General features: G+C 38.5%; 1 protein-coding gene across 2 annotated transcripts in view; it reads left to right on the forward strand.

The window, feature by feature from the left end:
• Positions 1–26,696, forward strand: part of NELL2 (neural EGFL like 2) — a 108,746-nt gene that overhangs the window by 12,522 nt on the left and 69,528 nt on the right. For both annotated transcript variants that reach the window (XM_083463450.1, XM_083463451.1), the window contains exons 3-9: positions 5,073–5,223; positions 12,691–12,864; positions 12,989–13,085; positions 17,836–17,908; positions 18,068–18,150; positions 20,539–20,667; positions 22,455–22,557. In XM_083463450.1, coding sequence (XP_083319576.1) covers positions 5,073–5,223; positions 12,691–12,864; positions 12,989–13,085; positions 17,836–17,908; positions 18,068–18,150; positions 20,539–20,667; positions 22,455–22,557 — 810 coding nt within the window. The remainder of the gene's footprint in view (positions 1–5,072; positions 5,224–12,690; positions 12,865–12,988; positions 13,086–17,835; positions 17,909–18,067; positions 18,151–20,538; positions 20,668–22,454; positions 22,558–26,696) is intronic.

The raw sequence follows: 26,696 nt of genomic DNA on the forward strand, positions 1-26,696 counted from the left end.
TTGGCTTCATGTGGAGGAAGCCATGGCACTGTTCAAGGCTGGTGCACAGCTACAGAGAGTAGTTTCAGTTCTAGAAATAGGTGAATTCAGGTATCAGTAGGAAAGAAGCACGGAAGAGCGAACAGTTCACATTAGGAATGTAGGATGTAGGCATCAGGACCATGGACAGAGCACAGTAGGCTGTATGGAGCCTGGCAGACAGATGAGCATCTTTCAGAAAGAGTAGCTCACAAATGTAATCTGTCAATACTGATAAGTGTCTTGGAACACTGCTTGTCACTTCTGGGTGTGGTATGGTAATGATGGCAGGATGCTGGGTGCTGCAGAGATTCTGAAGAGCATTCCTTGCTATTTGAGGCAACTAGAAAGGAAGCAATCCTAGGGATTGGTGATCGTTGTGGGGATTTAAGATGATTCTGTTACTTATTTAGTGGAGGAATCTGCTCCACTGTGTTTTCTCATTACTGTTATCTGAGATATCCCAGAGACAATAACCTTATGGGTCTTGGAATTATTATTCTTCTCCAAACTTTTGACATGGTACTGAAGCAGTTTCTGCTCCTGCAACTATCTTTTCACTGAGGGAGAAAGTCTTAACCCTCATTTCACATGAATTTTGGGCTCTTTAATAGATCTCCTTTGAAATTTAATAGGCAAATCAGTCTAAATTATATGGGCTCATAGGTTCTGGAACCTATGTTCTAGGCTAGGAAAAGAGAACATTTGACCACCAAGACCCCAACTGCCATGCTCACTGTAACTGATGGGAGGTGGTTTCAAACACCATCTGAAAAGCAGCAAATTCCTCATCCTTATTCTAAACCATGATTTCTATCAATAGTAAGCCAATAAACTCTGCTTCATCTTGAGTGCTCTTGTGTGTTGGAGATATATTTCCGTATTTGGGATTAAATTTAAGCTTTGCACAATATAAATTGCTTATGTAAATTACATTAGACTACAGATGCCGTATTAATAAACCTTTTAATAACAGTATTCTGGAATTCATACCTTTGAAATATTTCATGAAAGTGCTCATTTTTAGGAAAGTGCTTAGGTTGGAAACGTTTTATTAATTCATGAACTATTACTTTAGGAGGCAGGTGTCACAATTAAACTTGCGCTAACAATTTGCTGAAACACAGTGGATAGAACATTTTAAAAATTACTCTGATAGTTCAAGGGCAGCCAGAATAAAAAATGGGTTTGCATTTCAATTATCAGCACATAGACATTTTGCTGAACTTTTGTCCTGGTTCTTCTTCACTGGCACCTATTTGAAGTCTACCTGGTTCATTTTTCATATTCCTCAAGGAAGGGTCAAACAGAACAGGAAGTAATTGGTTTGGGTGAGAAAAACACCTAGAGCTGGGTCAAATTGCAGTAGGCTTAGTTAAGTAAAGTTCCCAGACATTTCATTAGTAAAATGGGTGAAATTCTAGTAAAATCTGTTTAGGTCTGGATGGATATGGGTTTATGAGGTCAGGCCATCCATTGGAGAAGATATTGCAAAAATATTACTTTCTATAAGTATTGCAGAGTAGCCATGGCAAGTAAACTGTTTTCATCATCCCTGTGTCTATCAAAAGGTAGCTATCTCTCACCAAATTCAGTTGGTGTTAGAGTTGAAGGAAGTGGCTAAAATATGGTTTAATAATGAAACAATCTCCATTCCAATTAACACTGGGAACATGCTATTTGAACATTTTGCAATCATTACTGATTTGCTTATTTTTCATTTATCTTGTTTCATTTCTACCAGAATTTAACTTTTCATACTTCTTATTTTCTTCTCTGGCTCTAATTATTTTTTAATACATTTATATATTTTGCGTAAGTTTCTCTCTGAAGCTTTTTATACATGTCATTCATGCAGTACAGCTGCATGGGACTTACTCCTCAATGAGTGAATTTATTATTATATTACAGTTGATTTATTAATTGTCTTCTAAGCCACCATCTCAAGGCAATTCATACCCAAATATTTAAAAATGCAAATACAATGAATGCATTTTTTAAAAAAGAAAAACAAAACTGAAATCCCAATGAGCAGACACTCATGGTAGAAAACCCATTTACTCAACCGGGACCTAACTGGAGTATCATAATAAAAATATATATGTTCTGAAAATGAAAGAGATAGCCACTGTTCTGGCAGCTGTTTCAGAGAGCTTCTTCCAGAATTTTTTTCCATATCTAATAGTTATAAATCACCTGATAATCATCTTAGAGTTACTAGTGGATAGTTTGTAGCTATTAGTCATTGTATCCATTATATTTTAATGTTAAATAATGCCAAACACCTTTGTGTCAATCCCTCTGATTTTTAAAAAATAAATTACAATATCCTCTTTTGGCCTCATTTACTAGCCCACCTATTCTAACCCTGTGTCTGTCCAATACTCATTTTTATATGTCAGATGAAAACTGGAATAAGATAAAACCAGGGAAATTTAACATTTTTTAAACTTTGGAAATCATCACAGTTGTATCTGTTTTCTCAATCAATAGAATGATGGATTTAGCTCATGGGTATGTTATGCTTAGATTGCAACCTCTCTCCATTAGAAAGATATTTTCAAAGCATTTAGAACCTTCCATCGTACCTGAACCAGCAAGCATGGTTTAGAAAGTTTAACACCAATCCAAGGCATGAAATCATGGTGTAATGGGAAAATAATTTCTCTATAAACCTGCATCGCGTGCACAAACTATTGCTGGGCACACATAGAAATAACTGACAACAAGCCTATCTTGTTGGCAGAAAAGCCAGAACTCCTTTCCCTTTTAGCAAGTGGTACCCATTGGCATTGAAATTTTAACAGCACACCCAGCTTTAAACCTACCTGTGCAGGGACACATTGAGAATAGGCAATGGGTGAATCAAATCTTTACTAATGCAGCAGACTCCATAATGTAGCCTTTTGATTCTTCTCTTTTAAGAGTTTTCACCAAGGCAAGGGAAGTAAATACAAATTTATTTCCAAAGGTTGGGTGAGTCAGATTTCTTTGCAGATGTTGAGGCAGAGTGAGTTGATCTTTGTGGAAACTGACCCATAACCAAGCTGGATAGGTCCAGGAACTCAAGCACTTTATTATAATAATGCTTTATTGATAGAAAGTTGCAAGGTTTAAAACGGTTTCTAATAACAGCATAAGGTAAAGTAACTTGGAAGCTTAAAAATAGCAAAGCTATCTTTTCTGACTAAGCACCGAACAACCACTTATGCAGCATAGAGAGCATACATTGCGAAGAGAGCTCCATTTAATGAGCTAAGCCAGATTCAAGCAAAACGCTGGACCCTATCCCATTACTTCATGTAATCAATCATGATGCTTGATTAAAAGAACCTTCAAAACAGTGCACACTCATCCCTCCCATCTTGAAGGAACAAACACCCCTTCCCATCACAGGTCTTACTTAACTGGTTCTCACTAGCACTGGCCTTGAAGGACCCACACTTGGTGTTAGTGCCTAGGAAATTCAACCTGGAGAGGTTCACAGCATCAACATCCCAAAAGGCTCTTGTTTATCCCATAGCTGCAGCCTTGGGTACAAACACAAATCATGCATTCCTCTCTCTATGCCCTTTTGCTGCTTTGCTTCTAGCTCATGCCACTGAACTCTCAGTTCTTGTCTTTGGTCTTTTTCTAACTACCAGCCAGTTGAGGACCCATTTGCTGTCTCACACAGATCCATTCCTTTGTTCCCCTTAATGGCCCATCACTCAGGTAATCACCTAATCTGTAAGCTAGCCTTGTTTATATTTTAACACTAACCCTGGATCCCAGGGTTAGAAAGGTCTTGGCATACAGCCCTACACCCAAACTCATAACAATATTGTGATGACTTGGGCAGTCCATGCGTAAAGTGGAATACAGCATAATTTAAGAATGACATTCTTCCACAATCTTAATTTCTAACTGCAAAAATCACATTCTCCCTTAAATATTTATAAACACTAGTGCTTATTAGAAAACATACTGTTTAAAATTTTAATGCTTTTGATTTGAATTGTGGATTTTATTCTTCATTCTTTGCAAAATGTAAAGTATCATTGTGCTTTGTAGAAGTTTGCTGCATGTTAAGACCTTGAGGTGAAAGATATTTCCCCATGTGTGTTTATTCCTTCCGTCCTTTGGGGAATAAATTGTTTATATTGCCAGAAATTGTTAGTGCACTTCAAACCATCATACATACAGAATACAAAAGCATGTTACTTGAGTCTGTTAGTATGCCATGGCTAAAAAAGAAAGAACACTGGGAAGTAATTGTATTTGAGTTGCTTCATAATTTATTAAACACTTCCATTAAATGGTAAAGATGTATTGCATTCAAAGAACCATATGAGCCAAAGCAGCAAGGATAATAAAAGTATTCAAAGTTTTTAAACTATCAGTTTTAATTTGATATTCTTTCAAAAATGAAATGCTTAAGTATTCTCAGTTGGGCTAAATACATCCTTGGTGATCTCTAGAAAGAATTGGCTCTCATAAATAGTGCCATTTTATGCTCAGATTTTAACAATAGATTTCTGTGTTAGTCTTTAGAGACTTTAATTGACAGGACAACATTTTATTCTTCAGTATAGGTACAAGACTCTGTGAATCCACACTAAAAGCATGTAATGGTTTGGTCTGAAAGATGGTTGACAGCTTTGTGGGACTGAATTGTCGGTTGAGTAGTTACTGGGCTACATCCAACAGCATTGCTCAGCTTATGTTGAGGTTTCCATCAATGGAAGAATGGGAAAATTAATTCCAGTGATTTCTGTTCTCTTGCACCTCTCTTACACACACCTAAATATCCTCTATAGGGTCCCCCAACACCCTGGAGCAGATCTGGGGAATGCAGAGACTGAAGGCAAGGGTAATCAGCTGGTAATTGCTCCTTCCCCTTTCTGTTGATGGAAGCACTACTGTCATCTGAGTTACATTGTGGAATACTATACAAACTACTGTTTCAAAGTTTAATCAACTGTAAATATTTGTCTTCATGCTTAGTACTACCGATACATAGAGTACTTTTGGTAAAAAAACCCAAACAACTCTCATTTTTTGTTTCATTCTAGGTGCTGCAAGAAGTGTAAAAGCATCTCCAGAGAAAGCAGAACTCTTTTTTCAGAAGCTAAGAAATAAACATGAATTCACAATTTTGGTGTCACTCAAACAAACTCGCTTAAATTCAGGTGTTATTTTTTCTGTTCACCACTTAGATCACAGGTAGGTGCAGATACCTAATATTTATTGTTTTCTTTCTGGCATGCTGAAATGTGAAATAAGATTAAAATAAATCAGAAAGAGAAACCTGAGATTAATATGCAGCAGAACCCAATGCATTTATACTCAGAGGTAAATCCCACTGAGTTCAGTGGGACTTACTTCCAGGTAAAAGTGTATAGGACTGCTGCTTTATGCTGTGATACTAAGCATATCTATGTAGAAATGAATTTTGTGGAAGCAGATTGGAGTCACTTTCCACTAATTATATGATTGGAATATTAGCTGACATATATGGAACACTACTTGGAAATTACTGTGGCTCATATGACTGTGAATAATGTAAATAGATAGAAATTCACAAGTTAAGATGTATCAACAGATTATATAACTAGTATCTATCAACAGCTGTCACCATTTAAATGTCTCCCACTTCTAAGGGCATAAAAAGTTTTTCATTTGTCTGTCACACTACTGTGGATCTCATCCTCATCTAGTGTAAATCAGCCCAACCTCATTGCCTGTAAAAGACCTGTACTATTTCACAGCATCTGTTGTCTTACCTGTGTGCCTTCTTACTATTTGCCTCACTTACTTTCAAACAGTGAAGACTATCCAAGGTTACAGAAATAACAGTAATAAATGGAAAAGCAATGCTGTTTGGTTTAAGGAAAGCAATGCTGTTAGGTTTAAGAGACTAAACTATGTGACCTGAGGGCGTTTGAGAATGATTTCATCATGATACGACAAGAAAATTGTTGTCACAGTTAAAAGAGGTGTTATTAAGATTGTTACGCATCTGCTGCAGCTGCTGAAACAGTCAACATATGACCCTAGCAAAGAATTGTCAACAATGATCCATGAAACTATATGAATTTTCAACTCAAACTTCAAGCTCCTATAGCATCTCATTGAAACAAATGGGTTTTGCTGCCATTAAGTAGCATATGATTGGCAACTGAGCTATCATGCTGTAATAGGGACATTTTCATTCTTTCTAACAGACAATGGGAAAGTTGCATTATCTTTAACTATGGTAGGAATGGTGTATACCTTTTATGGTATTACTGTTGAACAACTTTATATTGTATCTCACAGGGATAATAATGATTGTTAACATGGTAATTTTAAATTAAGTGTTAAAAGCTCCTTAGAGTGCTTCTTAAATTTATGTTGTCAACTGCATAGGCGAAACAAGAGTAACAATGCCAGAACCTTTCTAACAAGCTGCTTTTGTAAGAATTCAAGTCATTTGAAATTGGTACTGTTGGTTTGGCTAGAACTTTGTACATGCTTACATAAGCAGATGCCTGAAGATATATAAAGTTTTTCATCACAGGTGCATATCGTATTTAATAACATTTTAGCATCTTTCAGATAATGCAATGAGCTAGAAAGGCACACCACATCCAACACAGCTGGGACAATTATAATCCCAGAAATAAGATGGTCATGGTATAGGGATACTTTGGGCTTTAGTGGCACATCCTGAAAATATTATTGGAGTTTTATTGAATCTTTTTGGTGGGTTAAATTTCTCAATTCAATCCCTCAAAGAATTAAAACAAATATTCAGAACATGCTCCTGTAGAGGTTTAGGCACATGATTTGTCTGATTTCTACTCAGAGGTAAGTGTCATTGACCTCAAGGAGGCTTACTCCCAGGTAGGTATGCATAGTAGGAGTAGGGAACCTCAGGCTCAGGGTTGAATGTGGTCCTCCAGGCCTCTCCATCTTGCCACAGGCCACACCACTATGAATCCTTCTCTGTGCCCTCTTTGAATACTTGTTCTTGCTTGGAAAGCCACTTGCCGTGTGGATGGAAGATAGAGATGTGCGTGTGTAGAAATCTGTGACTTTTGTTTGTTTGGAATATAGCCTGCTGTACAAAGGTAAAAGTTGGAATAGAAACCAGTATAGCTCACGTACTCCCTACCTGTGAATGTGAGTAACTCCCAGAGCACAATGTTAGGTCTGCTGCCACCAGCCCTCTCGTTTTCTCTTTGTCCTTGAATCTCTCAAGTCAATGGGAGATTGATTTTATTTAGGGAATTGTGGGAGTTTCCGGTTCCCTTCAGGGATGGGTCCAGGGAATCTAGGCACAGTGGGGAGAACACAGTCATGTGGAGCCACAAATCCACATCAAATGTCAGCAAACCATTTTAAGAGAATTTATGAAGAATAAGGTTAAGAAGACAAAAGGGAAAAGGCAGGACAGCTTATACAACAAAATAAATACACGTTTTTAAATAGAATAGAATTGCTGATGGGGAAGTTGTTTGAAAGTCAGCCTTCAGAACTGCAGTTCTTGCAACACCTACTGTACCCTTTGGGCCCACCCACTTTGACATGCAGCCCCTGGAGACTACATCCAATTTGACCATGCAGCCCATGCCCATGGGTAAATGTGTCCCTTGGCCTGAGAGAGTTTAGCTAGCCTTGCTGTAGAGCTTGTAGACCTGGCTCAGACCTGGCTCAGCCCACTGTCTAATTATGATAATGTGCTTAAAAAATATATATCTCCCAGTGGCCTTCTTCAGGCTCTTACTGGGCTGGTGCCACAATGTGTATGGTGGAGGTGTGTGCAATGCCTGTTTTACATGGGTATAGTATGAAATGTCAAGTGGGCAGTTCATCTAAGGACAGTATGTTCAACAGCCCATTTTTCTCTGTTTTGGGGTAGGAGCGGGAAAGTGTATAAATCAGACCATAACATGTATGGGCTTTCATGTGCAAACCCATGTCACATGTGATGAAGAGGTGGGACACACCTGCATTCTCCTTCACTATGTGAGTCACAGGACAATTGAAGTAAGGCTCCAAACTGGACCTACATTCCCATGTGCACTAGTGTCATATATGGGACAATTGCAAGCAGTTCAAAATATGGTAGCATAGATGAAAGTTAGAAATTATAATTCAACAAAACAATATTAATATCAACAAATCAGGTTATTAGGACAATGATGGCAAGACTGACTTTCTGCAGATCAAATTCCTTTTCTGTAGTCTAAGTGCAGCTATAACATAAAAACCATGAATACAGCTTCTGATTAATGAAAGCATCTTAAGCTGTGTTGAATGAAATACATTTTATTAGAATCTAACCAAGTACGATCTCTTAATTATATACAAATTAATGATTGCCACCAATTGCTCCTCTATTACACTGAACCATGGAGTGTGAATCTATTATCCATTTTGCGTGATTTCCTCATTAATCTTTCATCTTGTTGTTGATGATAAGAGGTCATCAGTACTAATAAATGTTAATCCCAATGCCCTAAGAAATCTTTGTGGATTTTGGTTTAAATAATGAGCGCAAATGGGTGAAGAACTTTTCCCTTCAGATGAGCAAATAAGAAAATGAGAAATTAGAAAAATTTAAACATAGACTATATGTTTTGAGTTGAATACTTATTTTATTAAATGATGCTAGTCAGAAACAGTGAGCTCATTGAACTGCAACTGTGCTCAACTTATGACTGTGCTTGTACAGTTTATTCATATCTACTGAAGGAAAAACTGAAGTAAATACTTGCTTTGGTATTTAGATACATGGTTACAGCAGAAAAATATATATATATAAATATGTAAAAGGTTTTGGAGTAAAGTAGGGGGTGGATATCTAACGTGTGTACAAGACCACTTGCTCCAAAATAAGTAAATAGATTTGGATTTAGAAGTGGGTATGATTTGCCATAGTCCTCATTATTTTCCTGCTGTTTCTGCTTCATTGCCTGATCTCTCATAGTTTACAAGCAACATACCACATCTACTTTATCTATTACTTGAATCTTGTAAGTTCCATCAAAAGAAGTAACAATGACATCAATTTCTTTTTGTCTTTTTCATCTAATATTTTCTTATCACTCAGTTTTAATAGCATAAGCATCAACCAGATTTCTTTAGTCATTTGGACAACTGTTTGATCATTCTTGAACATTCTTGACACTGTGAGTAGTAGAAATGTGTTGAAGCAGTTAAAATAAGTATTTGTTTTCTGTTTAACCTTGTCAAGTTGGAATAACCCCAAATATTGGTTATAAAGCAGGTCATTAAATTGATGGATGTCCTGCTATATTTCTCTGGGTTTTTTCCCCTGGCAGCTAGGCTTCATTTAATTTTTAAACTTCTTGTCATTGCACAAAATGAATTCTGGCAATATGGTGTAAATTATTCCAGTTTATAAAACTTCCCATGAGCAAACACTTTAATGAGTTATATTTACTGGCCCACCTTGTGTATGAAAGTTCAGAAGTTACTCAGAATTTTCTGATGCAACAAAAATATCATGGGTTCGGGCTAGATTTCACCTCTAGTCATCAGAAAGGCTCTTATTTATAGAAGGCTTTTGATTCAGTAGAGTGGTGTGTATGTGTGTGTGTCTGTGTGTGAAATTTGCTGATCCCGTACTCTCTAACACTGTTCTATGGCACCTAACCCTCTGGAACAGCATGGGAGGTGGTTCTGTGACTCCAGAGGGAAGGGCAAAAGTTATATACCACCTCTGTACCAGCAGGAACATCTGCAGAGAGGAACTCTACTTAGATCATGCTCCCAGTAGTTGAGATATGCCCCCTTTAGCATTGTATTGACATTGTGTTTTTAAAAGAAAGTTTATTTATAAGTATAATTTATGCAAGTCAGACAGGAAGCCAAATTGTAAAATTTCATTCACTGAAGTTCTTGCTTAAAATTGTTCTCTAATGGTAGACTCCAGTCACATTTGAGGGCATATTAGAGTTTTGAAAAAGAACATGTAGAATAAAAAAATAGTGCTGTCTTTTTTAGTTTGGCAAATGCTAAGCTTGTGAAGATTTGCATACTTTGCCTTCATCAGTTTTTGCCTGCATTGCATGGTTGTTGTTTTTCCAGTAATCTCACTTCTGAACAAATCACCAGTTAGGAGAAATAGAATTCACTATCTGTAGACACTTTTTTTGCCACTTTCTTTCTAGCTTCCATTTTTGTAAAAAGCAGCAGCAGCAGCAAGCAACAGAATAATAATTTGGGGGGAAATTAAAAGCAAGTTTGAAAAATTAAATGAAAATATCAATCTTTTTTAAAAGGTTCTCTCAAAGCTGAATTTCAGAAATGGAGTTCAAAAATCTTTGAAAATGCTGGAATATTGCTGAATTTTGGATTTTACAAATTGAATTTGACTTCTGCTCTAGTATAAAGTTTTGAGCCAATAGAATTTCCATATTAAGCATCCATGAGAAAAAGCAACGCAAGTAAAAGGGAAATGGAAGGTGCAAAAACCTAATCATGTCAAGTAAAAACAGAATAAAGGCTATTCTTTCAGGGGTTTGAACCACATTACCATTGGGGTCCCTTCAGACTCTATAATTCAATGATCCTACAATTCAATGATCCTACAAATTATCATTATTATTATTATTTCCTTTGTGCTTATGTTTGGTGGGGTAGGGAGCTGGATCCAACCGGCTGCCAAATTCTGACTTCTCCAAACCCACCTGATGTTTTACGACCACTACCTCTATCATGGTATCAGGTGAAGTGTTTTCATTTGCCCTTACAGTTTGAAATCAAGCAGCACAGGCAGAGGAAAAGGGTTTTGCACGTGCTGCTGACCAGTACCTGTGAACTGTGCTTTCGGTGAAGAGCTGCATCTTTACATGCCTGCAAGTGAAATCATATATGATGTTAGGTGTAGGGCATGGGTTGGGGGAAATGGCCTTTGTGATTAACTAGACCAATGGGTAGAATATTCTGCACCTCTGCTTTAAATAGAAAGATTAGTTCAAGAGTCACTGATACTATTGCACAGCCATGATAATCCATGAAGCTATATTCTATTCAAGGGGTATAGGAGCTCATTCACCATTCAGTCAGACTGAGAGGTGCATGTTTTATGCACTGCTCCTGTAGATAATTCACTACTAGTTCATGTGAACACAATTAAAGGGGCTAGATTATTTTGTGGTAATGCCATATCTCTGTTGTTAGCGTTCAGAGTTATGAATAGTTCTGCTTAATTTTGCATTGTTTCACATGTTAATTTTAAGTAAATAGATAATTAAGATGTGAAGAGTGCTTTGGCCTATTCTATCACTGTCTTGTTTTGTTTCATTAAAAATTGCCTTATTTCAATCCTTTTAAGATTGTGGTGATAAAAGAGGTAATTCAATTGGCATATATTCTGTCAACTCTACTAAAGTGGTGCTTCAGCTTAAGAACAGTTTCAGGTTAAGAACGGACCTCCGGAACGAATTAAGTATTTAACCCGAGGTACCACTGTACAAATACTGGAATCAACAGGAATGTTGTTCCACAAAATGGGGGCTGTCACACTGAAAGCCTGTTGCGTGGCGATTCCCGTCCCCTCCCACAGATGGAGTAAATAAAGACACCGGACACCAGAATTTAGGTTAATGGGCGAAAAATGGCCACAACTTTATTGATTACAGGTAAGAGTGGTATTGGCTTTAGGCATTGGTCCTAACAGACTATCCGGTCTAACCGGGAAGGGTTAAGCACCAACAGGGGGAGCCCCCGAGATGCACATCCCTAAGCGCTCCCCAAGGGGTTACCGCTCGGGAGCGCGCTTTAGGCCCTAGCCTCAGTAGGTTTCGGACGAGGCAACGCCCCCTGGAGTCCTTTAATGAACTACCCTTCAAGATTTGGGGGAGGTGATGGCGTTCCTCTCCCCTGACTTCATTTGCATAACAATGCCCCTGTCAATGCCTACCGCCAAAACCGAGGAGTTGTGACGTTTTGTGACGAGGTAGGCGAAAAACCAAGTGACTTCTAAAATCCAGCCAATTAGCCAAATGGAAAAACTCCTACCAGGCCCCTTGCGGCGACCAGCCGAAGCCCATAGCAAAGTCCGAATGCAAACCTAGAGGGCGGGTGGGTGGGAAACTGTAGCTGCTGTAAGGAGAGAAAAGGGGTCAGCCAGGGCTGCCCCGACCTTAAATGCCCTTTAGTAACCCCGCCCCTACCGCCAGCCGATTGGCTGGCGCTGTGGGTAATGACTATTCATGAGAATGGGAATCCCTGAGTCCTGCGGGGCTGGCGCCAGCCCCGCAAGAATGTAAATGGGGGCGTGAGCCAGCAACCCCCCCTCCTTAGGTCGGGAGTGGCTTTGTCCGTAAAGAAAACCCAACACATGATCTCTTGCTCATATATAGGGGCTCTGCATGATGGAGGCATCTTCATGTATCATAATCATGGCAGAGGCCCTACTCAAAAGCAGGAGCTTGCTCATTGCAGTTTCTTTACAGACAACTGTGCACAATGTGCTGTGGTTGGAGGAAGAAGAAGGCATCACATCAGGGAAAGGGCTGAAAGTGGGACCCCCATCCAAGAGGCAACAAAATTATGCCTTAGATGTGAATAATGTATAAATTGGATTTTCTCTCGGTTCTGTTTATAAACCAGTATGAATTCTGTTTCCTCCCTATTAACATTGCTTCATGAATTGATGATCCATTTCTGGTGCAGGTACTTGGAACTAGAAAGCAGCGGCCATAGAAATGAAATTAGATTGCACTACCGTTCAGGAAGCCATCGCTCACATACTGAAGTGTTTCCTTACATATTGGCAGACGACAAGTGGCACAGGCTCTCTTTAGCAATCAGTGCATCACACCTCATTTTGCATGTAGACTGCAATAAGTAAGTGAAGAGTTTGTGTTTCAATTACTTGAAACTGCTGCAGCATTTTAGATCATCACTGGATAGTATGAAAGTAATTTCTTTTTCTTTTTTACTTTGCTCCTGTTCTCTCATTTAAAAACAGAATTTATGAGAGAGTGGTGGAAAAGCCTTATCTGGATTTACCTGTTGGCACAACCTTTTGGTTGGGACAAAGGAATAGTGCACATGGTTACTTCAAGGTATGTTTTCCTCCATATACATATATATTTAATTTTAAAGTTAGGATCTTCTACAAAGATTGTAGAAGTTATCTCAAATGAATGTGAACTTGGGGCACTCGTATTTCTGATTTCAAGATTTGTGCTACACTTCATTTGAACTGGCTGATCATTCAGTTACATTTTGGGGGTTCCATATCAGGCCAAAGAGTGCATTTGTAGCTTTATTGCTCAAATCAGTACTTGAAAACTATGTTTTTGTTTGTTTGTTTACTAGTGCACTGGTGGTGTTTGTGTTAAATAAGAATTGTTAACATTTTATTTTCCTCTCTGCAAATGTAATATAATGACTGCCAAACATCAATGAGCCCGACCTGGAACTAAAAGTAATTTATTTGGCCAGAAAAACAGTACTTTTGGCAATAGCGTGTATTCAGTGTTGATTGGTTTCACATCTATGCAGCCGTGTGAATATAAGCAATGCAAGAACTAAGATAACATATTGAGTCAGGTCAACAAAATCTAATATGGCATTTTGTATCTGATAATGTGACCAATACAGAAGGGTCAAGGAATATAGAAGAAAGAAGGACAGAACAGGGGAATTTGGAAACTTTTTTTTTTTTAATGCTGTACTTCTGTAATGAAAACACTTTTCTCTAATGCATAGGCTCTAGGCACTCATTACTCAGATGTAAGGCATACTCAAGTACAGAATGGGGTATGGCTGCTATTTTAGCAACCCCCACTTTTAAACAATTGCCCACAGAGCACAATTGTCTGTATAAAAAGGCCAAAGTTTGTCTCCTTGTACGTATGCAATCAGCATGATTGGAATACCTGCACAACCAGGTGTCTTCTATCTGGTAGAAGGTGCTCATGCAGTTGCCTTCCTATGCAAACAACCATGTTCAGTGCATGGCTTAAAAACAAACAAACCCCCAAACTCCCTGACATCAAGTGGGGCTAAAAATGCAGCCCTTTTCCATTCTGTGTTTGAGTATGCCTTACACCTGAATAATGTGTGTATAGGACTGTAGATCATTCTGCATGTTGAACAGAGGAAAGATGCTGATTGGAGTAGCACATGAAGAGATTGTTGGTTACATCTGGGCATATTTTGAGCCTACAGCTTTCTGTGCAAGAAGCACCATTATTGGCTTTCATATGTTGCTTTGAGAGTAGTACCATAGCCTACATGAAGTGCACTTAATTACTTAATTAATTGACTGCCCTTCACCAACAATTATCCCAGGTTGGCATACAATATTTACAGTAGCATGGCATTATCATCACAAAACAATACATTAAAATGAAAAACAATTGAAAATCATTAAAACACACCAGCAGTCCAAACAGCAGCTCAGGACCTGATCAATTCAGTTTATTTCCAAATGCTTTCACAAATAAATATGTACTCAGACTGGGCAGAAACCAACCATTCATGAGGCAAGCTGAAGGCATTTCAGTGGAATGCCAATGCTGAGAGTGCTCTGATAGGACTCACCATCACATTCAAATTTTGGGTTCCTCAGAATTCTTCTTCAGACTAGATGTTAAGCGAAGGAGGAAAAGAGTAAACAGGATGGGGAAAGCTCCAGACCTGTAGACATCCAGAATTTGTTCTTGTTTTTCCTTAAAGGGTTACTTAGGTTGCAAACCTTAGGACACCGTATTATACAGAAGATTAATTGGACTTACTTCAAAGTACATTTACTTTGGCTTCTGCTGCAATTTGCTCAAGGCACAGCTGCTGGCAAGGCAACTGATATTGTTGGGTTATTTTATTATTATTTTAATTATTTTTCAAATTTCTCAGTTTAGAGATCTGCTCCAAAATAAGTGTAGATTAAATCATGATGGTGAGGTTACCAGCAAGGCCCCCACTACAGATGGCAGATTCCAGGAGAAGTATTTGGTAGGGCTGTGCATGGAACCCTGACCCCATTTGTGGCTAATAGATTAGGGAGACAGGAATAAAACCAGCTATTTGGCAGCTTCACTCATTCATAATTAGCTTCCAAGCCCAGTTCAAGACTCTGGTTCTGACTTTTAAAGTCTTTCATGCTCTGGGTATTATCTCCTTGAGAGAGCACCATTCCTTTATAAGCTCTTTATAAACTATTGAGAAAATATGCATGGACATTGTGCTTCTAAAGCAATCCACCCTAAGTAAACTAGATTATTTCCAGTTTGCATATTTTCATCTCTTAGCAAGCCTTCTGCTACACTAAACCTTGAAAATGTCATTATCTGTATTATTAGTCATTCTTTCAGAACTGGGCAGACTGAATATGAATATTCATAATGTATTTGGGAAGTGCTTATCCTCATAGGCTTTCCACCTTCTTCAGGTGGGTTCTTCCTCCACCATGGACAGTAGGCAGGCACAAGTGATTGAGGGCTTGCTCACACTTCTGCTTGTCCCACCTCCCCCCCCCCACTCCCCTTTTACTGCTGAATTGGAGCAAATCCCAATCGGGTTTTTCCACAGATTGACGGTTGCTCAGATTCAGCAGTAAAGAGTGGGTTTCCCCAGGGAAAGTGGTGGGGCAAACCAAAAATCTCTTGGACTCGTGCTTTCTAGGCATGGGATGAGCCAGGACTGCAAAGGAACAGTAATTCCAGCTCCAAAAGAATATCTCAAAGTTGCTGCAGTTAAAAAGCTTTCCATTTCTCCAGTTGTATTACTGTTTGAGAGCAATTGAACTGGGAACATAAGCTTTTAAGTTTGCCTTTCTATTTCCTTCTGGATCTTTTTCTTTGTTTTCAATTTTTTAGCACACTCTAGTGGCCAGAGATTAAAAATATTCCATTGAGAGAAATGCGACTACAGAGGGTTAGAGACAAGAAGGCTGAAGGCAGCAGCTTTCTCCTTTCATTGGGTTGGACTTGATGTAAGACACTAGAAGCTTTCTCCACTGCACAGAACCAGGAGAGCATTCACCTTGCCTTTCTGCAGAATAGGAAACAGTGTTCAGAGGGAGGAAACACAATAAATATCTAAATGGATTTTTCTTTTCACTGGAAATTCTGAGTATAAACTTATTGGCTGTATCAGGAGAATATGGTCTGTTCATTGCCTTTGGAGGAAGGACTGTTCTTCGTCAGTATCCTTTGAACTGGAATTGCAAGGCCTACATGATAGCCAGGGTCTGCCACGTCCAGAGCAAGTTAATTGATAGTATTGATTGAACTTCCTTTGGCACACTTATGGGTTGCCTTTGACAAGAAGAGATGAAAATACTAAGAAACCAGAAGAATGATTTATGTCTAGGAATTGATTCACCGCTGGCTTACTTGGGGAAAGGGTTCATTGGTTAGGCTATTATTGTTCTGCCCAGAGAAATGGAAAAAAACACTTCTTACTGGGTTCGCCTCTGGGTTCTTCACTCCCCTAGGGATGCAATACTATGTTCATCTGGAAATATATAGAAGTTAATTTTGTATGGCCACATTTGAGTACATAGTGACCTTTGCTCCTCTGCTGGATTACCTGCATATTTTAAAGGCGTAAAAAGTAGCTGAGTGAATTCGCCCTTGAGTCATGGCCCTCATACACTTAACTGCCCGGTCCAACACTCTGGTCACAGTTTTTGTTTCTTTCCATTTCACTTCTATACCTCATTGTTCTGGTTTTTCCATACATGGATATTTCTTTCTCCTAGAACTAAAGCCTTGGGCTTTTATTTGTTCCTTCTTGATAAACACCAAATTTCACAGATAAAAGCAATGAACATGAAGAGTTTTGTTTTGCTTTGAAGAAAGGGATCTGGGCTGAAATGATAGATTACGTTCACGGAGTTCTGGGATAATATTTTACTATTTTTATGATTATATGCTGTTTTGTGCATGTGAGATTTCTTTTTTAAAAAAGAAATGAGACAGCTACTCCTAGCATATATTAAAATAAATCAACAGGCAAACTTGGTAAAGCATATAGGTGTATTAACCATTTAAAATAACAAGTATAGAGGGGTAATGACAATGAAAAGATACAGCATAAGTTAAGGTGCCTACTTTTTAGACCTAAATCTCATGCCTCTTTAATGAAATGTCAGATTTTGCAGACTCTATCCCACCCACCCCAAAACCCAGACAACCTTGTAGAGTGTAGAAAGAATCACGAAACACATATATAGTATGAATTGCACCATCTACTTGCAGTTTTCAGTACCTGCTCGCACAGGGGTTTTTTTGTAGCTGATTTATGAAGTTTTGCTAACGAGGTCCTTGATGACTTGGTGCACAATCTAACATAAAAACCTCCTGCTTAAACTACATTGACGTGAATGGAAATTTTGCAGTACAATATCATAGTTGCGACTTGTACTCTTGCTTTTCAAATTTTATTTAAATGAGTATCTTAAAACTCAGTGAAAGTACAAATTATTTTAAAATTGTTTTTAAAGGTCACTTGAAAGCTTTCGTTCAGTGACTAAATAAAAGTACCGTAATGGCAAAGTCACGGCAACTAGTCTCTTGCTGCTTAATTACACCTTGACATTTAATCTTAAGTCTCTGAAAATGGTTGGATGCGTATGTATGTATCAGTGTGTACATGTACAGCTATTTTCTTTCTACTCTACTCTCCTAATGATACAGTGAAGGAGAGCAAGATATAATAATTTTGTGGAAACTGCTTTTTGTGGGTGAAGTATAACTATTTTGTGTGCTAGAATGTTTCACATGGAAATGCTAACTTTCTAATATAATGCCGACAGGCAAAAAATAACATAACCTTTCTCTTCCCCCACCCCCATTTGCGCAGGGCATAATGCAAGATGTGCAATTACTTGTCATGCCTCAAGGATTTATCTCTCAGTGCCCAGATCTTAATCGCAGTAAGTCTGCTACTTCTTCTACCATAAGAAACAATGAGATGCACTACTTTGTTTAATATTTATCCTGCAAGATCTCTCTTGAGATTCAATTGATAATCAATGCATTTTGACAGACTTGGCCTAAGTACAATTTGACAAATTTAGTGTTTGTAATTTCAGCATGCCCAACGTGTAATGACTTCCATGGGCTTGTGCAGAAAATTATGGAGTTGCAAGATATTTTAGCCAAAACCTCTGCAAAGGTAACAAGTTCTTAGGTTGCTGTTATTTTTGCTTTTTTGTGTGTGGGTTGGGGTAAATTGCTGGAACCATTGCTCTTTTTAGGGACTTGTAAATATGAATGCACATATGTATATTTTTATGGACTCTGGTATAACACTTTGCTTAATTTTTATTTGTTTTTTGAATAAAAAACTGAACCAAAATCAATGAAAAATATCCAGATCCACTTACAGGAATACAGTGGTACCTCTACTTATGAGCACCTCTGGTTATGTATCCTTCAGGATACACACACGGCAAACCCCGAAGTATTTTTCCGGGTTTTGCCGCATGCACATGTTCAGAAGCGCTCTACCGCACCATGTGCATGCGCAGAACAGGCACCTCCGGTTGTGAAAACCGTGGGATCCAACCGGAGCTCTGGAACGGATCCCATCCGCAACCGGAGGTACCAGTGTATGAAGATTTGTTGTTGAGGTTACCTATGGCTGTTAGATTAATATAATTCTAGTTACTGTCTTATGTATGTTGCTAGCATTGCCAAGTCAATGGCATTTAATGAAACAAGAAACACTTTCAGTATCAAATGTCTTGGAGTTAGTAATTTACTTTATAATTCTTGATTAAGGCAAATGCAATATTAGTATTAGTATTATAACATGGGACATGCGCAAAACATTTTCAAGGTGCTCCTGAAACCCTTTGACCTTCTTATATTTTTAGTGCGCAAAACAGCATTCCTGGATGTTGTGTCTATGTTGATGTGATAATAATTTTACTACACATGAAATACCTGCAACCACTTAATTATGTACTGAAAATTATACATCAAAAGTTTGCTAAGGGCAAAAAGTTTCATTGTGGAGGAAAATTCCTGCTAAAAGTTTTAAAATGAATAAGCGCATATCAATAATAATAATAATAATAATAATAATAATAATAATAATAATAATAATATAATATTAGAGTGTAGGGATTGTCATCACCTCAGGAATGTACAACATTATGGTGCAGTGGTTAGAATGTTGGACTAGGACCCGGTAAGTCAGGGTGCAAATTCTCACTCAGTCATGAAGCTCATTGGGTAACCTTAGTCCATTCAGTGTCTCAGCTTAACCCACCTCACAGCTTTGTTGTGAGGATAAAATGGGAGCTAAGGGAACAATGTGTGCCACCTTTAGATTCTTGGAGGAAAGGCGGAATAGAAATGTATTGAAATTATATATATATATATATATATATATATATATATATATATATGCGCGCTTGTGGGATCTGGCCAATGGCCCATGGTGTTCAGCATCTGTGATATCCTGTTCTCACAGTGGCCAAACAGATGCCTGTGTGAAACATGCCAGCAAGATCTGAGAACAAAACCAGACTCCCCTCCTGTGTTTTCCAGCAACTAGTGTTCAGAAACGCATTGCCTCTGACCATGGAGGCAGAGCATAATCTACATTATGCCTAGTAGCAAGGGATAGACTTATCCTCTATGATATTTACACTTAAGTTCACTCTAGGCAATCACACCCGCAATGCCAGAACAGTGAATATATCTCAAACTAACATTGATCACCACAAGCACTATGCATTAAAAACCAATTGCCACATATGGCTCTGGGTTACTAATTATCATCAACACAATCTATTTATTATCTGTAATCTTCTGAATGCATTCAAATAAAAAACACACATGTGGAGCAATCCTATTCTCAAAGGAAGTATTTTCCATAGAAGAGATCTGTACAGTGGTGCCTCGCAAGACGAAATTAATCCGTTCCGCAAGTCTCTTCGTCTAGCGGTTTTTTCGTCTTGCGAAACAACCCTATTAGCGGCTTAGGGAATTAGCGGTTTAGCAGCTATTAAAGGCTTAGCAGCTTAGCAGCTAAAAGGCTATTAGCGGCTTAGCGGCTTAGAAAAAGGGGGGGAGCGGAAAAAATCGCAAAACTCGCAAGACTTTTTCGTTTTGCGAAGCAAGCTCATAGGGAAATTCGTCTTGCAAAGCGCATCGAAAAACGGAAAACCCTTTCCTCTAGCGGGTTTTTCGTCTTGCGAGGCATTCGTCTTGCGGGGCACTACTGTATGCTCATTCCATAGATAGTTCCATTGGAATTAATGGGGCAGCCCATAAGCACAAGAGATATAAATGCACACATTTATATCTAGACTGAGCCATAAAACACCCAGTCATTCTTACAGCCTTATTCTGAGTTGTTAAGATGAGATGAATTATATTCAAACTTTGCATTTTTGTTCATAAGTGCCTAGATATTTGTTTCCATATTTCACAATTTCCTTTTTTTGACTTCAGTAGTGCTTGATGCTACAGAATGGCTTAAATTGTTGTTATAGTTTTAGGTAAGCCTTTTCACAGTTAACATGTCCCTCTCTGTGCAACATGTACCTAGTTGTCCCGAGCTGAGCAGAGGATGAATAGGTTGGATCAGTGCTATTGTGAAAGAACCTGCACTATGAAGGGTGCAACCTACAGGGAATTTGAATCATGGACAGATGGCTGTAAGAACTGCACTTGCATGGTATGGCTGTAAATTGCATAGAAATTCAGGGACCTGGTTATGTAGCCTGCTGAAAATGTTTATGCATTTTAGACATGAAAAGCTGTCAGATTAAAAATAAATTTGTGTTGGAATGAATTTACTTACCTACATTGTTCTTTATGCATTATGTTGCATTTTCTGTAGAAAAATCTGGCTCTTGCCTATGTGGGGGGTGGGGGTGAGCTGTTATGGCCAGTGTTGGCAGGTGAAAGGAAGAGTTATGAAGGAAGATTGGCATGGCCAGGCATATCTTGTCTCTGACTGATGTTACACTGTACAGTGGGCTCAAGGCTCAGGTTGTGGCACAATCCAATAGGAAAGCCTATTGCCCATTAGTCTGCTAGGGCTATAATGAGGGGCCCTTGAAAAGGACTCAAATGTGTTCAACTAGGTTAAATTTATATGGGACAAAATGAGTTTATATATCATGGCTCCGGTGCAAAAGAAATACATAAACTAGGTTCTTTGGATCAGGTAGAAAAGTACATATCTACTTCTGAAGTATAGCGTGCCTGTTTTTAGGGTTCTTTTTTGTTTAATAAAAACATATTTCTGGAAAAGAAACCTCTCATCCAGTTTCGAGCAATTAAAGTATTTGGAAACAGTAAAAAAATGCAGGATGAAGCAGGTATCAAACTTCAGAGAAAGTGGTATATAAATGTGATGTTGAAGTGCAGTACATTAACCACAATACAAAGCTCTATGCTTTTCATACCAAGTGGGCCACACAATGCCTTGTCGTTGGGGGCAAGGGAGTGAGGCCAAAATTTGATGCTCCTCCAGCCCTTGTGCTGCCTTCCCAAAGCCAGCTAAGCAAGGTGCCAGGCTTTGGGAAGGAGACACGAGGATCTGGCAGGGTCCTAGAGCCATCTCACCTCCTTCCCAAAGATGTAAGAGTGCTAAAAGGCTTTGGGAAGGAGGCGGGAGGACTCTGGGACATTGTCAGAGCCTTCAGGCCTGCTTCCCCAAAGCCCAGCACCTTGCTTACCTGGTTTTGGGAAGGCAGCATGAGGGCTGCAGGGTGTGTGTGTCAAATGTTGCTGAGTGATGCCAAAAGAGGCCCTTGGGCCATGTGTTGGACCACCCTGCTCTATGCCATTCTCATGTTTGGGAATGCTCTACAGGAGTGGGAAACCTTTGGGCTCAACATATTTGCTGGACTACAACACCCATCATCCCTGCCCATTGGCCATGTTAGGTAGGACTGATGGGAACTGAAGTCCAGCAACTTCTGGAGGGCTCACAGAGTACCAACTATTGCTCTGCGTTTTGTGACTAAAGCATTTCCAAGATTGAGAAGAATAAGGCAGCTTATACAGAACATATCCAACTCACTTCCTTATAAGAATGCCTCATTGCAGGCAACTTTTTTACAGGACTATGATATTATTTTTAAACATGCATAATGGCTGTCTTGTGGAAATTATTGGGAAGGTTTTATTCAATAGCGTTTTTATACTTCAGAGTAATCTTCCAATTTGTTCAACTGGCAGAATGTCAGGATAGCAAATGATAAGTTTTAAGGACAACATTGCATTGCTGTCACTAGATAAAGAACCTGTTATGTGTGTATCAGAAATCTATGTAGATAGAAATATAAAAATATAGATATATAGTATATTGATTCTACCTTCACAATCAAGACAAGAAAAATTGTGTATTCGGTATGAGATGTTATCTTTTTAAAGAAACCTGTAATTTAAAATAGCTATTTATCTGACCATATTCTGTCAAATTATTTCAAAACAACCTTTTGTTGCTTCTAGAATGGTACTATTCAATGTGAGGCACTGATCTGCTCGCTTTCTGATTGTCCTCTTAATTCTGCTCCTGCATATATTGATGACAAGTGTTGCAAGGAATGCCAACGTAAGTGGTTGTTTTTCATAGATGTTTTGATGTCTCAGCATTATAACATTTCTAAAGCTTACATCCTATGCAGTAGTCTCCAGCTTGGATGGGACCATACTGTAGGCATGATTCATTTAAAGATAAGCATTTGAATACCATTTCTTTCAACAGGTGAATAAAGGTATACGCTTAGCTCTCTATTGAAACCAATGACACTTGCACTAATGGCTAGATTATGACTGTAATTACTTTCTTCATAATTACTTACTACACTGGTTGCCTATCCGCCACCAGACCAAGTTCAAGGTTTTGTTATTGACATATTAAAGCCCCAAACAGCTTGGGGGGCAGACTGCCTCCCCTACTCTAGTTCATATTGATCTTTACGATCATCAGACGAGACCTGGCTGGCCATACTGCAGCCAGCAGAGTGCCATCTGGAAACCTCTTGGAAATGGGCTTTTTCATTTATAGCACCAACTCTGTGGAATACTCTCCCAAAAGAGATTCACAAAGCCCTATCTGTTGAATGCTTGATATTTTTCCCCTAAAAATCAGTTTCTTACCAAGGTCTGTTTGGATGTTTGAAAGTACCTATCCTGTTCAGTGGCTGACTTTCTGTTTTACTTATGGGCTTCCAGTTAATCTGGTTTTCATTTGCATGTCATGTTATTTATATTTTATAAATACAGAATGCTAAGCAAAAATGCCAAAAATGCTAAGCAATATATACATTTTCTAATAAATGGCCAAATGTAACCAATTTTAGTTTTAAATCTCTGTGCAATCCATATCAATTATGGGAAAACATGCATTTGGAGCACAAAGAATTAAATGTGACTTTCGCAACTAAAAAGAGTTTCAGTGTGTAAGTGTGTGGGAGGGGGTGGGTGAGTTGCTATTGAAACTGCAGCTAACAGTTTGCAGTGCCAACTCCCTAGAGTTTGCATTAAGTGACAGAGATCAGAGCATTGCTTATTTCAGTTATGCTTCTAGCAGGCAAGTTCTCAAAATGGTCTTTAAAAATGGTTTTGTATTGTCTGACATTTTCATTAAGTGTTTTAGTAAGGCTGCTAAATGTATGAATGGATGCAGTGAATGCTGACACTTCCTTAAAGGAAGCAGCCCAGAATCAACTGATACCCTAAACAAAGATGCTTTTCCAGCCATTATCTTTTCATAAGGCTGTGTCTTCCATGCTTTCCATGGAAAAGGTTCCTGGTTCAGACCATGGTGCTTTAAGGTAGGGCTAGGAATGACTCCTGCCCACTGAATCCCTGAAGATCCACTGTCAGTGTTGACAGGGCTGAGCTTGATGGACGAGGGGTCTCACATAGTATGAGACAGCATCTTCTGTATGTAATATACAATTATATGTACATAATATAATATCCAGCTTCCAGACCTTACAGCTATTGGATTGTACCCAATGTTAGTCCCAACTACTAGAGAAGACCCATTGAAATGAATGGATCAAAGTTAGTCATGTCTATTAATATCAATGCATTTATTGTGAGTAGGACTAGCAGTGGCTACAGCCTATTGTATTTAGCACACAGTACTCATACATGCATATGCAACATTTATTTTAAAGTCCTAGATACTTCAAATGATGTGTCTAACAGTCAATAATGAATAAATAACGAATCATGTAAGTAAATGTACTATGAGTAGGCTATTAAACTTTATTCTGAGAATTAAGTGGTACATGAACTCCTGAGCATTTATAAGATTCAGATTCCTCCATACTTCAAAAGATGAGCCTTCCTGTGGTGCAATGGGTCAGTGTACCTGGCTGTTAACCAGAAGGTTAGTAGTTCGAGCCCACCCAGGGACAGCTGTGGGAGGGATTCCTGCATTGCAGAAGCTTGGATTAGATGACCCTTGGGATCCCTTCTAACTCTAAGATTATATGAAATAACTAATAATTAATTGCTATATGAAATAACTGATAATTAATCATTCTCCAGTGGCAGAGATGCAGTAACTAGATTGAATATAATTACCTAACTGAATGTGATTGGCTTGTTTCTGAATTTCTGAACTAATTTCAAGCTCATATCACTGACAAATCCTTAAATATTTCAATATTTCAGAATTTTTCTTCTAGGTAATCTTTGTTACAGCTGTCAATCTCCTTCCAGACTGCATAGGTTCTTGATTTCATTGCAGTGATGGCAAAGGCAGTGGAATCATACCACAACTCAGAATTACAGTAGTCTATAATCATAAAATTCAGTAGCAGATGGGCTTTACTCCTGTGTATGAAAATAGGTATTCATAATTAGCTATAGCTCTAGAATAAAATAAAATTCCCAGTAGCAGTTCTGCGCACTTATCCTGAAATTTATCATATTTGCTGCAATCTTTCAAGCTCACAAGCAGGTGAGCAAGCGAGTCTAGGGGCACTGAGTGCAACATAGTGTTTCAGCAGGTGAACTAGCTGAGAGAATGGGCAATCTAGTCAGACAGGGCTATTCACAGTGGGAGACAACCTCATTGAGCAATGTATATGTGCGAGCCAAAGAAAATAGCAGCTAGAGAGAGGCTGAGGATGACAGAGTAATTGGAAAAATGTAGGTGAAATTAGATGCTTTTTGGAGGCTGCAGGAAGTTCATTGGTTTAAGGATAGAAAACCCAGCAGGCATGTGTTTGCATTGCCTTCTTGTGAGAAGTAGCTGTATGCTTCATTTCTCCTAGAGAAACATTTTAAATAACTGGTTTCAAACCACTAGAGAAGTCCTTAATGCAAGAAGCAAAGGTCCAGTTCATAAAAAAGGCATCAGTGGTGTGTTTTATCACAAAACACAGTAAACCCTGACATTTTGCGGTTTGAAATTACACCTGTGAAATGAGGTGGTAGGTGTGTGTATTAGGACAGTCTGGTTTTCAGAATGCTTTGTTATCAAATAGCATTACTTCATCCATAAAGTGTTCTCCGAGAACCAAACTATAAAGCTGTGCATTCTGCAAAAGAGGAATGTTAGGAAATTCGGGAGCAAGTATCAAGACTGACAAGAAAAGAATGATCAGTTATTTGAATCAGATATGTCTACTCTAATTTCATAGCCAAAACACACCGTATCCCTCAGTTCACACAAAACAAAATACATTGGATATGGGCTAACCAAAGTTAAGCACTGTAAAGTTGCATTTGAACCAAATGCCTTTTGATTTAAGACTGTTTAGCTCTATTAGACTTCAGTGGACTAAAGTGACACAGATTCAAATGATTATGCTTAATTGTAATGTGCACAGTGCTCAGAAGACTGCTTTAGTGATCAATGGAAATAATGGCTAAAAATAATGACCACTTTGGTGAACTGTGATATGATTAACTCAGTAAAGGAAATGAGCATTTTCTTTTCATATCACTACAAAATGATAGGGAAAAGCAGAAATTATAAAAAGGACTATAAACGATAGGTTAAAATCAGATGAATAGTTTAGATTAGAACAAAAAGAGAAGTTATGCACACTGGTTGTTTATTTTTCACCAGATTTTTGTACAGTTCAGTAGAAAATGTTGCAGATCTGCATGTGAGATTCCTTTTTACAAGGCTGCTTACAGACAAAGCTGCTAGATTTCACTTCCTTCTCTCTGTGTTTCTCATTTATGGCTTTTCAGACTCCCATCTGTAACTAGTCGTGGAAGTGTGAATCTACTGAGTTTTGCAGTGAGACTTTTTTGTTTTGCGGTGCAGCAAAGCCACTGGCATTATCCAGTGCCTTATTTGTGTCAAAAAGAGATGCATCTGCTTCATTATTCCCCTACCTGCCATCCAAGAATTCAGACTTTCCTGGGCTGCACTTCTTTGATCAATACTTTACAACAAATCATGATGTCTTTGAGAAAGCCATAATGCAGTCTTGTAATGGAGGCTAGTAAAGTGGAATAGAGCACTCAAGGAAATGTCCATATAAATTAGAACATGTTATAAGAGCAGATTGGATAAGTGAGTGGTAAGACAGCCTTTGAAAATATGAAGTCACACTAAATGTTCAGAAAAATTTAAGTCAGTCACCTGCACATGGATGTGGCATTCCCCTAGGGGGGGGGGACATTTGTTCTTCCCCTGCTTGCCTCTGCAATGGCTTGCACATCCTACCACTGGTTCAAGAATGTTCAGTGCTAATTGCTTATTACCCAGTTGCT

Source organism: Podarcis liolepis (genome assembly GCF_965112155.1).
Source record: "Podarcis liolepis genome assembly, chromosome: 10".
Classification (NCBI taxonomy): Eukaryota; Metazoa; Chordata; class Lepidosauria; order Squamata; family Lacertidae; genus Podarcis; species Podarcis liolepis.